At 33.9% G+C, this 17,062-nt stretch overlaps 1 protein-coding gene across 1 annotated transcript in view; it reads right to left on the bottom strand.

The window, feature by feature from the left end:
• Positions 1-15,624, bottom strand: part of LOC117337818 (15-hydroxyprostaglandin dehydrogenase [NAD(+)]-like) — a 36,139-nt gene extending 20,515 nt beyond the window's left edge. The window contains exons 1-2 of the mRNA XM_033898940.1: positions 15,171-15,624; positions 1,625-1,748 (exon numbers count right to left, since the gene is read on the bottom strand). Of these exons, the coding sequence (XP_033754831.1) occupies positions 1,625-1,748; positions 15,171-15,263 (217 nt within the window). The 5' untranslated portion in view covers positions 15,264-15,624. The remainder of the gene's footprint in view (positions 1-1,624; positions 1,749-15,170) is intronic.
• Between the last annotated feature and the right edge of the window lie 1,438 nt (positions 15,625-17,062).

Raw genomic sequence — 17,062 nt, 5'->3', positions numbered from 1 at the left:
ACAAGTGAGAGACAAATGTAGCTCTGGACTACTATCTGAACAAACATGTATGTGGTTGTAAATATGTTTTGAATATATAAAGCTGTAACAAAATTCTTAACGAAGTGATTTATTTTATTTTGCCTGATTTACGAACACAAATATTCATCTCTAAAATCTCATTTGGACCCTTAGAAGGTTAAGTTCATGGAATTGGAACTAAGATGAGCTTTCTCTGAAATTTGAGATAAATTCCTTAAACTTAACTTCTACTTAGGGTTCAATTGCCCGACCCTTAACCCTCCCAATTAAGGCAAAGCAGAGACATATATACATGTCTCTGGGCAAAGTGACTATTTGTATTGCACTCTGAAGACTGAATCACGTGACTCTGACGTCATCTCAATTAAACCGAAGTAGAAGTTTAGTTCATGGAATTTAATATCTTATTTCGCTTTCAGAGAAAGCTCATTTAAGTTCCGATTAAAAAGCAAACGTTCATATAGTACAATTATTAGAATCTATAATGTAAAATGTGATTCATATTTTGTTCCTGAGAAAAATAATAAATTATCAATATGATAAAATCTTAAAGCATCACCAGTCATTCTTTAACTATGTTTTTGAGCGATTAGAACGGTGCTTTTTATTCACCTTACTAACTTACGCTTATTTCGGGTTCATATCCAAATGGAGAGAAGGATTTTGCTGAGTTTCTGTGGAATAAACTGCTTTTATTTTAAAGTGACCACCTTACAATGAGGAATTAATAATAAAGTCAGTAACACTTGGTGTATGTTTCCACTGTATTCTGTGGATCTTTGTCAAAATCAACGTGTGTGATAAATAAGCAGTAGGCATCAGATAACATGATATTTGAAGAAAAAATTCAACATTTCCGTAACTTGACAACCCCTTCCCTCCCTATTTTCCACATTCCTCACGTCCCACTGTAATATCTAAACCAGGCCTATATTGCTAAAGCTACATATTGTACACACATACAACGCGTTGTGATATTAAACATGTGAACAGGATACGTACATTGCTAAATTTACATTTTATGAATAGAGAAATTACCACCGCGGTAAACAACAATGTCCAGAAGTAAGTAAACGCGTCCGGTATCGTAATACTTGGCTGTGGTTTTAGTCGACCTACAAACCAATCTAGTAGTTATCATAATATCTCGTGTGGTATAAGACTACTCTAAGTAGGGGCTTACCACGACGATTTTACCTACGTCACATAATTCATGGAGAATATCAGTAAAGATTACGTATAGTTTGTTGTCAGTGAAGACGTTTATCGAAAGAAACATTTCATATCTTACACATATGGTCTTACACATCATGACCAAACAATAGGTTTATATTACCCGTGTATGACCATCAGTAACTGCATGGTTGCTGTGGTTCCTTACACAATACTTATGTAAACATTGTCATACTTTATCACAATGCGTTAGTGTACGACTCGCCCTATACTGAATGAAAAAACAGACATTGCTAAGTCATTTGAAATAGTACATTTGATATGATGTGATAGATATATGATACTGATAATTCCATTACTCTACCATAGATATTAGGTGAATGTTGCGCATTTACATATGAAATCATTTTTTTAAAGATATGCAACTTACCTTCCATTTCTTCCTGTACCGTGACGTCACAGCGCCGGAACATGACATTATCTGCGCCATATTTTTCGGACAGTTCTCTTAATGTAGCCTCTCCTTGATTTGTATTGATATCACAGAAACAAATCTGGAAAAAGAAAATGCGAAAATTAATACTTTGTACAATTCTTTGAGCAGGTGGAGGACACTACTGGCGGATTTGTCAGTCCTCGAGGTTTACCATGATCTGCTTGTTATTGTTTAATTCATTCAAATAGTGACACGATTGAGAACATACGCATTTGCTTACTGTTATTTTAAAATTAAATTTTGAATTATGAAATATTGAAAGTTATAAAATCTATTGAATTACGAGGCCTAGAAGGACGATACAGCTGTATGATGTCCCTAACATCACTGACGGGTCTTAGAAGGACGAAACAGCTATATGATGTCCCTAACATCACTGACGGGTCTTAGAAGGACGAAACAGCTGTGTGATTTCTCTAACATCACTGACGTTCCATTTTAAATCAATATCTTATTTTATAAAACAACGCAACGGCATTTCTTAAAGTCTTAAAATATTAAAAGATAACATTATCTCCAACTTTGAAAATGTAACAATTTGAATTTCCATCGCTAGTCCTTCTCTAAACACACCAAAATCAAATCCGGTGCCATATTGCTTGATTTGGTATTTAACTGTGACTGTATTGTACTGGATTTTATTCAATAACGTCGATTGTTCTTTTTTCACTATGTTTATAACAAAATGATTATATAAATAAAATTGTACCAAATCTTACATCGTATATAGGGTTGAAAAACAACAAATAACATCAAATGGATCCGTTTGGCACAAACCGCCTACAGCGTTAAAATGTCTGTCTTTATGTGCAGGTTACGTCGCATCTTATCTACTAATGTAATAAGGCCGTAACGCGATCTCCATGAACCTTGTATATAGGCGGCCATTGCACTGTAAGATACCACACTGTGTCCCGTTTTATAAATATTACCAAAGGCTTTAACTTATAAATTTACTCCTTTGAATATGTTTCCAACAGATATCATGAAAACTATCTAGTTACCTCACTGTCATTGCTAGATAAAGACACTTAATGATTTATTTTTTTACTATCCAAAACTGTTTGTTTGTTTGTTGTTTTTTGGTTTTTTTTTCAAATATGGGAATTGGGATTTAAACCACGACAGCATTGAAAGAAAAAAAGCCTATGCTTTAAAAAGAAGTTTACATATTCAAAAGAATAGTGTTTAAGCATTTGCTGTCACGAACACTCAATATCTATGGAACTGGAATAGTGTGGTTTGCATGTCATTTATGGATGGTCTTTATTCTCGTGCAGGAACGACGAAGGAATATGTCTCCTGTATTTCGATACGTATTGTAATGGCCGACTAACGGTTCCCACTCCTTTTTCAAGGTCATGGTCAGGTGGTTTCTGACACCTTCTGTTCCGGAGCACTAGTTTACTCCGTGCAATTTTATCTATATTTAATGCTTGTATCCCCCCTCCCCCCTCCCCCTCATTTTTATCGAGTAAGAATTACGGTTTCGGCAATATGCCGGTACTCTGTCTTCTGCATTGGATACAAGAACCCCGAGACTAAGACTCGTTGTAACCAACTCCACTCTGATTGTAGAAAGCAACTGAACGTGAGCCTCCTGTGGAATCGGGGATATTTTCTTCCAAAGGACAAAAACTTATCTGTAAGCCTTATTGGAACACTTCAAATATTTTTCTTCCCCCTTTCCTTTCTCTCATTGCCTTGCGTCCTTATCTGTTCTTCGTTTTCTTCACTTGATGTCTCTTTGTACCCGTGTTCTTGTGACCATGGCTGTTGCCATGACGTTACATTACATAAAACAAAACATGATTTAACCACGAAAAATAATAGGACCGCTGACGGACAAACACGAAAATGCCTTAACCGGTCTCATTATAGTGACAAACTGTCAAACAAGTACTCCACAGCCGACTTAAAGCTGAACAGGAAGATGGTAGCAAGGGCCAATATTATAGACTTAAGTTTGACTCTGCCGATTACCTCCCTTACAGGAATGGTCAACAAAATGCCATACATAAAGCAGTGCTAAAGGAAATGTTGTAAAGGAAATGCATAGAATTATCTCGTTCTTAGTCTACTAAGGTACACTTATCACCCAAAACCAGGAGGGATGAACGTATTTTACTGTTATGTTCAACTTATATATATAAGAATACTGAAGACTATATGATTGTAATTTATTATCCTTTAGCGGATTTCTGCTAGTAGAGACAAGTAGTTACTTGATATATTTGTACTGGTCAAGTTACCGAAAGTAGTCTGCTGGTATTTAAAATACATGCTTATAATCTGTACCACTATTATGGTTTAAATATGGGGAAATGAGATGGTCTTGACACCACAAACAGTTCAGTAAGGATAATGATATTTAAATTTCGGGGTCACGTGTGACACTTTACAGAGAATAATAATCGATATACCCACCCCATGTCACTCCGTATGACTCCGGTATATTAGCCTGTTGAATTAACCATGTGTCAAAGGGAAAATCAAATCTATTTTTTTAATGTCTGTAGACTTTTGATAACCATATCTTTAATACAAACATTGTCTGTGATATATATATACAGCCCTTGTAAATGGTTTTACTGCTATATAGTACTCAGTGATCGTCTTGGACATGAGACTCAACAGCATGCTCATAAATGCCAGGAGAGCACATGTAGATCTATGGAATCTTTAAACAGTAATACAGATCTATGTACAGATCTATGGAATCCTCAAACAGTAATACAGATCTATGGAATCTTTAAACAGTAATACAGATCTATGGAATCTTTAACAGTAATACAGATCTATGGAATCTTTAAACAATAATACAGATCTATGGAATCTTTAACAGTAATACAGATCTATGGAATCTTTAAACAATAATACAGATCTATGGAATCTTTAACAGTAATACAGATCTATGGAATCTTTAACAGTAATACAGATCTATGGAATCTTTAAACAGTAATACAGATCTATGGAATCTTTAAACAGTAATACAGATCTATGGAATCTTTAAACAATAATACAGATCTATGGAATCTTTAACAGTAATACAGATCTATGGAATCCTCAAACAGTAATACAGATCTATGGAATCCTCAAACAGTAATACAGATCTATGGAATCCTCAAACAGTAATACAGATCTATGGAATCTTTAACAGTAATACAGATCTATGGAATCCTCAAACGGTAATACAGATCTATGGAATCCTCAAACAGTAATACAGATCTATGGAATCTTTAACAGTAATACAGATCTATGGAATCTTTAAACAGTAATACAGATCTATGGAATCTTTAAACAGTAATACAGATCTATGGAATATTTAACAGTAATACAGATCTATGGAATCCTCAAACAGTAATACAGATCTATGGAATCTTTAAACAGTAATACAGATCTATGGAATCTTTAACAGTAATACAGATCTATGGAATCTTTAAACAGTAATACAGATCTATGGAATCTTTAAACAGTAATACAGATCTATGGAATCCTCAAACACTAATACAGGTCTATGGAATCTTTAACAGTAATACAGATCTATGGAATCTTTAAACAGTAATACAGATCTATGGAATCCTCAAACAGTAATACAGATCTATGGAATCTTAAAACAGTCATACAGATCTATGGAATCTTTAACAGTAATACAGATCTATGGAATCTTTAACAGTAATACAGATCTATGGAATCTTTAACAGTAATACAGATCTATGGAATCTTTAACAGTAATACAGGTCTATGGAATCTTTAACAATACTACAGATCTATGGAATCCTCAAACAGTAATACAGATCTATGGAATCCTCAAACAGTAATACAGATCTATGGAATCTTTAAACAGTAATACAGATCTATGGAATATTTAACAGTAATACAGATCTATGGAATCCTCAAACAGTAATACAGATCTATGGAATCCTCAAACAGTAATACAGATCTATGGAATCTTTAACAGTAATACAGATCTATGGAATCTTTAAACAGTAATACAGATCTATGGAATCTTTAAACAGTAATACAGATCTATGGAATCCTCAAACACTAATACAGGTCTATGGAATCTTTAACAGTAATACAGATCTATGGAATCTTTAAACAGTAATACAGATCTATGGAATCCTCAAACAGTAATACAGATCTATGGAATCTTAAAACAGTCATACAGATCTATGGAATCTTTAACAGTAATACAGATCTATGGAATCTTTAACAGTAATACAGATCTATGGAATCTTTAACAGTAATACAGATCTATGGAATCTTTAACAGTAATACAGATCTATGGAATCTTTAACAATACTACAGATCTATGGAATCCTCAAACAGTAATACAGATCTATGGAATCCTCAAACAGTAATACAGATCTATGGAATCCTCAAACAGTAATACAGATCTATGGAATCCTCAAACAGTAATACAGATCTATAGAATCCTCAAACAGTAATACAGGTCTATGGAATCCTCAAACAGTAATACAGATCTATGGAATCTTTAAACAGTAATACAGATCTATGGAATCTTTAACAGTAATACAGATCTATGGAATCTTTAAACAGTAATACAGATCTATGGAATCCTCAAACACTAATACAGGTCTATGGAATCTTTAACAGTAATACAGATCTATGGAATCTTTAAACAGTAATACAGATCTATGGAATCCTCAAACACTAATACAGGTCTATGGAATCTTTAACAGTAATACAGATCTATGGAATCTTTAAACAGTAATACAGATCTATGGAATCCTCAAACAGTAATACAGATCTATGGAATCTTAAAACAGTCATACGGATTTAACAGTAATACAGATCTATGGAATCTTTAACAGTAATACAGATCTATGGAATCTTTAACAGTAATACAGGTCTATGGAATCTTTCAACAGTAATACAGGTCTATGGAATCTTTCAACATTAATACAGATCTATTGAATCTTCAACCAATAATACATTCAATAAGACGGCATATCAACACTCATTATAATGATAGATTATATAGGAATACATAACACCTGGAATTCCTGATAGGTGAGCATGTATTTAAGTGTACATGACTATTTCCCTTGATGTGGGGATACAGCTTTCTTTGGTTGACCTTACTTTTGAACGTAACAGTCATTGCATACATATTATCCAACTTACTCAGCATTAAAAATTTGATAAAGCAGTTTTTCTCTTTAGTTGCTTTAATTGCAAAATATAAGAGGGCATATTATCAGACTGATTAGGCCGGTATCCGGTTTATTTCAATAAAGGACTGTTCAGTAAATGCGTGCAACCACTAGACAAAACACATAGGATTGGTGAGCTTTGTAATACGTTCAATCATGCAAAATTATCAGAGTCAATGCAGGTTGTACATTTTCCTGATAACTTTATGGTGCCCAATCTAATAATATGTACATGTAAATTGTATCTGTAAATTTCCATTCAATATATTGGTCTACAGTATATCTACAATTGAAAATACATTTCAAAATAACTGAATCGTGACGCCTCATTGACTTCTGCCGACCCCGTGAATATGTACATGTACATGACTGTAATTGTATCCATGCATCAGTAAGATGTGCGTGAGAAGGATATCACTATTAGTCGTGTCTTCTCATGTGCGTCATAACTATGGAAACGACGAGAGAATGTATTTTTGAATGTTTTTGTAGCTTATGTTATTTTATAATCTTAAACTAGAAAAGTTAGCCAAGATTTATCAGCCGATTTGAAATATTTTATCTGAATAGTTCAGAAAGTACGTCTGTATTCTTATCTTATCAGGAAAGGTACATAAAAATAGTTCTATTAGATTTGTAATGAGTGTTTCTGCGGTATTCGAGTCTGTCTCCTTGTGATAGCGCGGAACGGATGCCGAATTTAAAGTGCTACATCACTAAAGCATACAGCTGAAGACACCAGACATGTCACACCGCACCCGGTCACATCAAACTGACCACAGTCGAACAAGTCGACCCACTCCAAAAATGCTGAGCGTTCAGCAGGAGTAGCAACTACCAATTATATAGACTCTGGTATATGTAAACCAGGGGACAGAACCCTAATTCTTCTTCAGTGGGGCGAACGCTCCACTAAAGGCCAAAAGGAAAGCAATGTCAAGGCAGACGTTAGGAAGAAAAGATAAGATCACGACTCTTATGCGTAATTGAGGCAACACTTACAATTCTTACGCTCTACAAAGTACCTGTAGGGCAGTGGTAATGAAGTATGACCTCCACACACTCTTATGTCCGACACATTGACATATGCCCTGATAAATTCGGTTATGTACTATCTGCATATTGTGTGAAGCTGACCTTAAACCCTAAATACACCAACATTTTCACCAAAGATTAAATTACATCACGAAATACCTGTCAATTGGTGATATGTTATGGTAATATACTATAATGAAAGAGAAACGACTTGCGACACTGCAGTTATCGATCGATAAATGTACAATGTATTATAATTTACTGCATACATGAATAGTCTTAGATATACCAAAGATACATGAATACTATCAATAACTGGACGTACAGCAATCCGACCGTCAGCGGAAATGGATGTTATTTTATACATGTATAATAACGCGGTTATACAATTTTGCCGGTTATGCTGACTCGTGTTCATTCTGCAAATAGGAAAGACTATGATCAACACAGGTTGAGATTATCAAGTTATTCTTCTCAACCTTTCCATGGTCACTGAAATCCAAGTTGACAATTTATTGCTTTCAATTTCAACACAGAAAAAGGATCAAACAACATGCATAGCCTATATAAGTTCTTTTAAGGTAACAACTAGTATATGAATAAATGTGACGTAATTAGAAAATCAAGCTTAAACCATTAACCGATCAAACTTAAAATATGTGGTTGATTATATGGACAATATCTGATAATTTTATTTATATACTCATGCAATATTCCTTCACGTGAATTTCACATGAAAATACCCGCTTTACCGACAGTCAGCAGAATTTTTGTCAGTCGTTGGAACAGCCGGAACATGGTCCCGTGCTTTTTGGCAAACAAAATAGTACATGGATTTTTTTTTGTTTTAAACTCAATTTTGTTAATCATTTTATTATCAACGTAATGCTCAAATGGCATATTTTTTTAAATAATGTAGACAAAATAATTAGTCGTTAAAATTATCCTGGATATAGTAGTTCCGGTTTGTGTTGTATTAATACGCTGATAAGTGTAGCGCGTGATGGATGGCATTTAAACGTACACCAATGCCAGAGCTCTCAAACAAACTATACAGTGACAATGCCAGACAAATGTGAATATTGTATTATACATGTGAAAATCCATTTGTAGTTCTGACAAACTCAACAGTAAACTCAAAAATATTTATATTGGTTTGTTGAACACAATCATCACAACCAGATAAAAGTACGTCAATGAGTAATTCAATAAGATGGTTTTTATAAAGTTCAAAATTAAGATTGCTTGAGGAATTCCTAAGTTGACAGATCAAACTATTGTATTTTGTAATCATCTGCATTAATAAAAATAGTATTTTTATTGTATCTGGCATAATGTCACTTACAAATTTTCTTAAAAGTTGCTTGAGTTGATATAATGATGTGATATTGGATAGATCGAACCTTGCTGTCAGTTCATTATAATCTTTCAGAGAAGATGGTATCAAACTTTTGGAAAATGCATTTGTTCTGCATACAGGAATCGTAAAAGATCCTTTAATTTCTTAATAAGTATGGGTTTGTATTGTTCAGAAATGGTTCACTTAATTCCAATTAAGTATGAGGGGGCAGTTCCTGTAAGTATTTTATATAAAAGAATAAGTCTGTGGGTTATTTTTCTTCTTTTCTTCTTTTTCTTCTTGCAGCAAGAGTTCCCAATCACGTTCACAATACAGTTTATTGTGTGAGGTTCCTTTACGCTGTCCAGTTATAATTCTAGCAGTCTCTATTTGAATAGATTCAAGTAGTGCTGTGTACAACTATCAAACATAATATCACCATATTCTAGTATGGGTCTTATGTAAGCAGTAAATATGGTAATTAAGGTTTTACGATTCATCAAGACGGTTATGAACTGAAACATTTTCAACGACCTCATTTTGAAAAATGACTTCAGGAAAAATAATATTTCGACTAAATGTTAGAGATTCAGATTTTTGTAAGTTTAAAATGTATTTCCCATTTGTTGGACCATATATTTATATTATCAAGATCACTGGATAGACTAGTAGCTGTATCAACTTGATTATTACGTATTACTTTTAAAAGAGATGTGTCATCAGCAAATAGTTTTTTCTCATTAGTTATACATTCAGTAATATTATTATTTTTTATATCAGAAATAGAAATGAACTGAGGACTGATCCCTGGGGGACGCCAGCACTTACCTGTCTATATGATGAGAGGAAGCCTTCAGTAGTCACTCTATGTTTGCGATTACTTAGGTAATCTTTAAACCAGTTAAGGAGATTTCCTTTTATGCCATATTTGTCAAGTTTGAATAATAACCCAGGATGCCAGACATGATTAAATGCTTTACTTACACCACAAAATATTGATCTAACTTCAAGTCCTTTGCACGTTTTTGAAAAATAGTATTATACATGGATAGCAATTGATACACAGTAAAATCACCTGAAATAATTTCCAAGACAGAGGACAGAGGGAGTTATTAGTGATGGGGTAAGAGGTTTAATAACTTTCGGAATAGGTTCATCCGGACATGCAGGCTTCTTGTTATTAAATATGATGAGTTGATCCCTCACATCCTCCTCATGAAATAAAATACTGGTAAGCGTGTTAGAAGATTCAGGACCAGGAGGTAAGGGATCAATATTATCAGAGGATGTTTATACGGATGTAAAATAGTCAACAAGACATTCCGCTTTATCAAGGGGATGAAACAAAACACTGTTATTATGATTCAGAGGAGGAATTCTAGGTAATTTCTTATTAATTTTCAGAATAGTTTTCACTGTTTTCCACCATTTAGATGATGAAATATTTGAATCAGTATTAGGCTGATAGCGTCATTCGTAATATTCCTAAAATCCGCCCAGTGGTCTGCATTATTGGTCTGTATTACTTTTTTCATCAATTCTATTCCTCTGTCTTAGTTTTAATCTTATTTCATTTGACATTAATGGCTTATCATTCTGACGAATAGTGATTTTCTTTACAGGTATTCAATCATTTATTGCTTTTGTATATTATCAACAAGTAAAGCATTAAACCATTCACATCTTGTTGTTCTTCTATACTTACCAAGTCTATATTGTCACTCATTTGATTCATTTTAACAATATCGACATTATTGTACATTTTTTTGTGTATACATGGTTTCTACACACAGCATAGGAAGCACTAAAATAGATTACAGAGTGGTCACTACAGATTGGAGGAGATACAAATACAGTTTTAACAATATTACATAATAACATTATTATTAAGGACAATATCAATGGAGGTAGAGGAGTCCTGAGTTATTCTTGTAAAAGTCTTTTCAAGTGAGAGTTAAGTTGAATGTTAGTTATGTTTACATTAATGTCACCAGTAATAATAACATCTGAGTCTGTGTGACGTGAGTCATCAGTTACATGATTAAGTATATCATCAAGTTAATCCAGTTAGCATATAACAATAACCGTTTGAAATTTGATGTTGGCATTGATGGTTAGAGTCATATATTGAGTGTAGACGAGGCTACCTATGGTTAGAACTACTGTCATGGAAAATGTGACACGCGAACCTTCTTCCCGTCACATGTCAAAAGGTGTAGCAATAGGGACATCAGGTCAACGTTGTTTCTTTAAAGGACTCAAAGTAATCGACACTGAACATCCAGTCTCTAATAATACTATGTAGGAAATGCTACAGACCCAATATTTCCCCGAACCAACAGGGATTCTGTTACCAATGATTATACGAAAGATGACAGGATCGACGTCTGTGTATCATAACTGTTAAACAAATTGTCTGTTTGCTGTTAAAATCCTATCAACAAGAGTGAAAAAACGTAAGCCTTGGTACTAGCACAGGCACTCGCCGGGTATTCAATACAACCAATATATAATACACAGTACACAATCATTATATATATTGGGTATATTGACAGACGAGGCGAGTGCCTGTGCTACTAGGGAGCGGAAGGTCGTCAATACCGTAAGGTCACCTAAGGACGGCACCTACTTGAATGAGGTCAAGTTAAGGGTCGCTTACAAACCGTACCATTTCGACATTTCCTGCTTCATACCAATGGGAGGACATCTCTCCCAGTCCATTATACTGATACCAGGGAAATGGCCGGTTATATACTATATTTTGTGTCTCTTTCAAAACGTCAAGCACGGAACATCAAGATTGAGCCTATACATTTCCTGGTCAACTATGAAAGTAGGTAGTGTTATACAGGAGGGAAGTACGTTCGTGTCCATAATGTCTAACGTAGCGTTATAGCATTGTGTCATAATCGGGTAAAGGATTTGTAATAACACATATCCTGTACCTTTCATTCCTCGTGAAGGGGCGTAATTGATGATGCCACTCCTTACTAAGATGAATGACATATTTCTTTTGTATCATAATTAGTGCGAACAAAAACAGCGTAATTTCTTACGAATACGTGACATAGTTTGTATTCATACGGCGTACACCTCAACATAGCACAAATACTTTTTGCGGTTTCTCTTAACCAGCAACAAAAAAAATAATATTATCCTGAGCAAGCGACGTATAAATCAAGTCACTACTTATGCCAATCAAGTAGTCAAACTGTTGTATCAGTTCTATATCTATTGTTCAATGTTATTTCCTAGGCTAAGTTGAAATATTCTAATCATATAGAACATGCAGTTTTTATGTAATATGGCAACCTATTTATATGTAACTGAAATAACTTAAGCTAATTTATACAAAGCTATGAATCGTTTGTCAGAATGTGTTTCCCAGACAATTACTCACAAAAGACGTACGTATATAATATATAGTTAGATCTTACATCGTTATGGTATTATATACAGATAATACAATCGAAATATTAAGGTTGCGTACAAAATTTAATCAAGTTTCAAAAGAGATTCACTTTACACTGAAAACCATCACAAACAATCTGACGAATAATGTTAAAAGAGGCAATTTAAACAGTATGATTTATTTTCAATTATAATTTTTAAAAAATAAACAACAAATGCAAACGAAAGTAGTTGAAAAGAATGTGAAACCCGAGTATGTTCAAGATATTCCCACTGAATATGACATTGAGATCTAGATCATACAAGTAGCTGTCACTGACATGTCAAACGTGATAGGAATACCGAGTATCTTACACATCTCGCAGGATTGTGTATAAACTGGATAGGAGGAATTAAGTCAACAAGTCACTGTGTTATGTACATTGTAAAGCTCGGAAAATAACCTAATTACTCCACACCTTACATGAACGGGTCGAACACCTCTCCAGGACGGTTAATGATAATGACCGACATGTTGTCAGACATGTTGCTATGCCGTTATTATCACATAAGATGTCGCTATCAGCTTTAATCTAGAGCATCTATTAGTTATATTTAGACAGGGTTTTTTTACCTCAAATACTAAATTCTACGCTACCAAACATTATACAGTGTCTGACCACACTTCCGACTGTATAAATGTTCATTGTCTTACGTCCTTGCTGACATATTATCAATCATATATGATGTTAAACACATACGTTAGAAACTGTTTAAATATTTTACACATTTCTCATTTTACATCGATTTTTCATATTGTCACCCTGTCACCCATGATGTCAATTCATCATGATTAGTTAAATAAATGTATGACCTTCATGGCGAGTCCCGCCTGGATATAAAGGTATCAGTCAGGTTCCTCTTTATGTAAATATATCAGACAGGGTCAGGTCTATCGGACATTTGGTCATTTACCCTCTAACTGTGTAGAACGTGTTTTCTTTTCCAGCCTTTATCTGGTCATTTATTATTTCAGGATTAAGTCTTTTCTGACATTGAATAGGGATTTTAACATGACAACAATGTATCAGTAAACTTCAATTTTCATGTTCATTGTACAGGTAATAAGGCCATATCAGCCAATTAAAAATGAGATATATCTATATAAAATATCAGGTTGAACATCTGGTAAAAACATGTTAGTAAAAGACTGTTGTAGGTGGCAGTTTTTTGCCTTGGTATTACATCCTGATTTTGATTGGTAGCTGTAGCAGTAATTTGTCATTGATGTAGTTTGAAGATATCAGCCATCTACGAACGACAGAGGTTATCGCAGAGATGGTGTAAACATGTTACATATAAATCAAAACCGAGCTTAGATACTATGTGGAAAAATAATGCTCAACGGAGAACATTGATAAATAAATCTCATCATTATAGTAATGTTTTACTTGGAAGTCATGTTTTATAGTTAGTCCGACAGTTTTACTGTCGTTATGTTTTTATCTTTAAATGTCAATAACATAATCATTTCGTTGCTTTTTAGTGCCAGACATTGATAGGATTGTTATATAATAAATAAATAGGCCGTCATTCAACTGTCGGTGTATCATGGCTGTGAGTGATACTGGAATATGTATCTGGAATGTAATCAGAACATCTTAACATTTATATAAAGTGCGAAACCCATAAATATACGCATTTGGCCAAGACTTTTAGATAAGGTGATATATAGTGTGATACTTCCATCTATATATTCATATAGCACGTGATCACTGAAATATATATATATTCTCTCTGCAGGGTGAAATGCCAGATACATTCTGAGACAAAATACTTCCGGTATTGAAAAGGTGTAACTTTTAATAGAACAAATATTTCGATTAGCATTCAATTATCCCCAATAATACATCATGGGCTACACACTGAAATGTGTAACAATTAAACCAATAGTGATTTAATATATATGCATACTGTAAATAATGATGTAGATATAAATCTTATTTCAACGTTATTCACGTACCTGTATATATAAAATCTAGACCATTTATCCATTTACAGCACTTAATACCAGTGTACCCGATATCATGTGGTAACAACACCTTTACCAGACAACAACAATACAACAATCGTTTTAGGAGTTATTTTGTACGTGTTTGGGTAATGCAGCTATCTAAATCTACATTCTGACCTCTTTGGTTATTCGCCAGCTGTGAAACATGATAGTCCCTTTGGTAGTAGTTGATAGTGATGTATTGTTTGGAATTTGATCTACTTTAGTTAAAACCTTATATATTTGTAAACGTTTATAACATAACATATTATGATTTATCATTCCGCTACAGAAACACTGAATGTGTGGCTATACAGACAACAAACACATCACCACTGCAAATATGTAAATAATAACAGCAACATAATGGCCCTATATTTACAGTATTGTCAGTTTTACAGTAATGTAAAGGAATGAAAGCCTAGTGAGATTAACACTGACTTGAAATGTCATCTCTATACATCTGGCATGTTCATTGCTTACCTTCGCTCCCTTGTCGAGTAGTGCCCTAACAAATGCATATCCCAGACCCTGAGCGGCTCCCGTCACCAGCGCAACCTTGCCTTGAATATGCATACCGCGAGCTACCTTCACGTGTTGTAAATGGGAAACAGTGCGTTCGCTCCAAGGAGATGTCTCTGGCGTGAGCGATTGATCCAATTTCTTCCTATGCCTCGCTTATAAATAGAGAACCCATATCCACTACGTGTGTAGAGCGCTGCCGTATTTTCTAGTTTCACCGACTAGTACATTCATAAACTGCTGCGACGTTTACCGCAGTGTGTGGTAGTATGGTATGTGATCCCGGCCCTGTGTACTATACATACATAGATGGGTGGATGACACCCTACTTTAAACACTTTGACATCCGTCAATTGTCTAGTGTATTGTCCATAGAACACAGTGTGCTCTGACCCTCTGTAGGGTATTCTACACCTGGGCAGAATCCGCTGTATTGACTTTTCGTTGTTACATCTATAGCAACATCATTTACTGTGAAAATCACAGTGTTGATCACGAATGATTGAGTGTACGTTAACTAAAGTACCTTACAATGTTTTCACCTGTTTACCGTTTAAGTGATTAAAAATATCAACAGGTGCAAACAATGTTTCCACCTAATTACTGTTTAAGTGATTAACAAGTACAGACAATGTTTTCACCTATTTACTGTTTAAGTGATTAACAGGCACAGTCAATGTTTTCATCTGTTTAATGTTTAAGTGATTAACAAGTACAGTCAATGTTTTCACCTGTTTAATGTTTAAGTGATTAACAAGTACAGACAATGTTTTCACATGTTTAATGTTTAAGTGATTAACAAGTACAGACAATGTTTTCACCTGTTTACTGTTTAAGTGATTAACAAGTACAGACAATGTTTTCACCTGTTTACTGTTTAACAGATTACAAAGTATAGATAATGTTTTCACTTGTTTACCGTTTAAGTGATTAACAAGTACAGTCAATGTTTTCACATGTTTAATGTTTATGTGATTAACAAGTACAGACAATGTTTTCACCTGTTTAATGTTTTAGTGATTAACAAGTACAGTCAATGTTTTCACCTGTTTAATGTTTAAGTGATTACAAAGTACAGACAATGCTTTCACCTGTTTACTGTTTAAGTGATTACAAAGTACAGACAATGTTTTCACCTGTATAATGTTTAAGTGATTAACAAGTACAGACAATGTTTTCACCTGTTTACTGTTTAAGTGATTAACAAGTACAGACAATGTTTTCACCTGTATAATGTTTAAGTGATTAACAAGTACAGTCAATGTTTTCACATGTTTAATGTTTATGTGATTAACAAGTACAGACAATGTTTTCACCTGTTTACTGTTTAACAGATTAACAAGTACAGACAATGTTTTCACCTGTTTAATGTTTTAGTGATTAACAAGTACAGTATATGTTTTCACCTGTTTAATGTTTAAGTGATTACAAAGTACAGACGATGCTTTCACCTGTTTACTGTTTAAGTGATTACAAAGTACAGACAATGTTTTCACCTGTTTACTGTTTAAGTGATTAACAAGTACAGACAATGTTTTCACCTGTTTACTGTTTAACAGATTACAAAGTACAGATAATGTTTTCACTTGTTTAATGTTTAAGTGATTAACAAGTACAGTCAATGTTTTCACATGTTTAATGTTTATGTGATTAACAAGTACAGACAATGTTTTCACCTGTTTACTGTTTAACAGATTAACAAGTACAGACAATGTTTTCACCTGTTTAATGTTTTAGTGATTAACAAGTACAGTATATGTTTTCACCTGTTTAATGTTTAAGTGATTACAAAGTACAGACGATGCTTTCACCTGTTTACTGTTTAAGTGATTACAAAGTACAGACAATGTTTT

The sequence above is a fragment of the Pecten maximus genome, chromosome 11 (assembly GCF_902652985.1).
Source record: "Pecten maximus chromosome 11, xPecMax1.1, whole genome shotgun sequence".
In the NCBI taxonomy this organism is placed as follows: Eukaryota; Metazoa; Mollusca; class Bivalvia; order Pectinida; family Pectinidae; genus Pecten; species Pecten maximus.
This window is presented reverse-complemented; position numbering and strand designations above follow the sequence as displayed.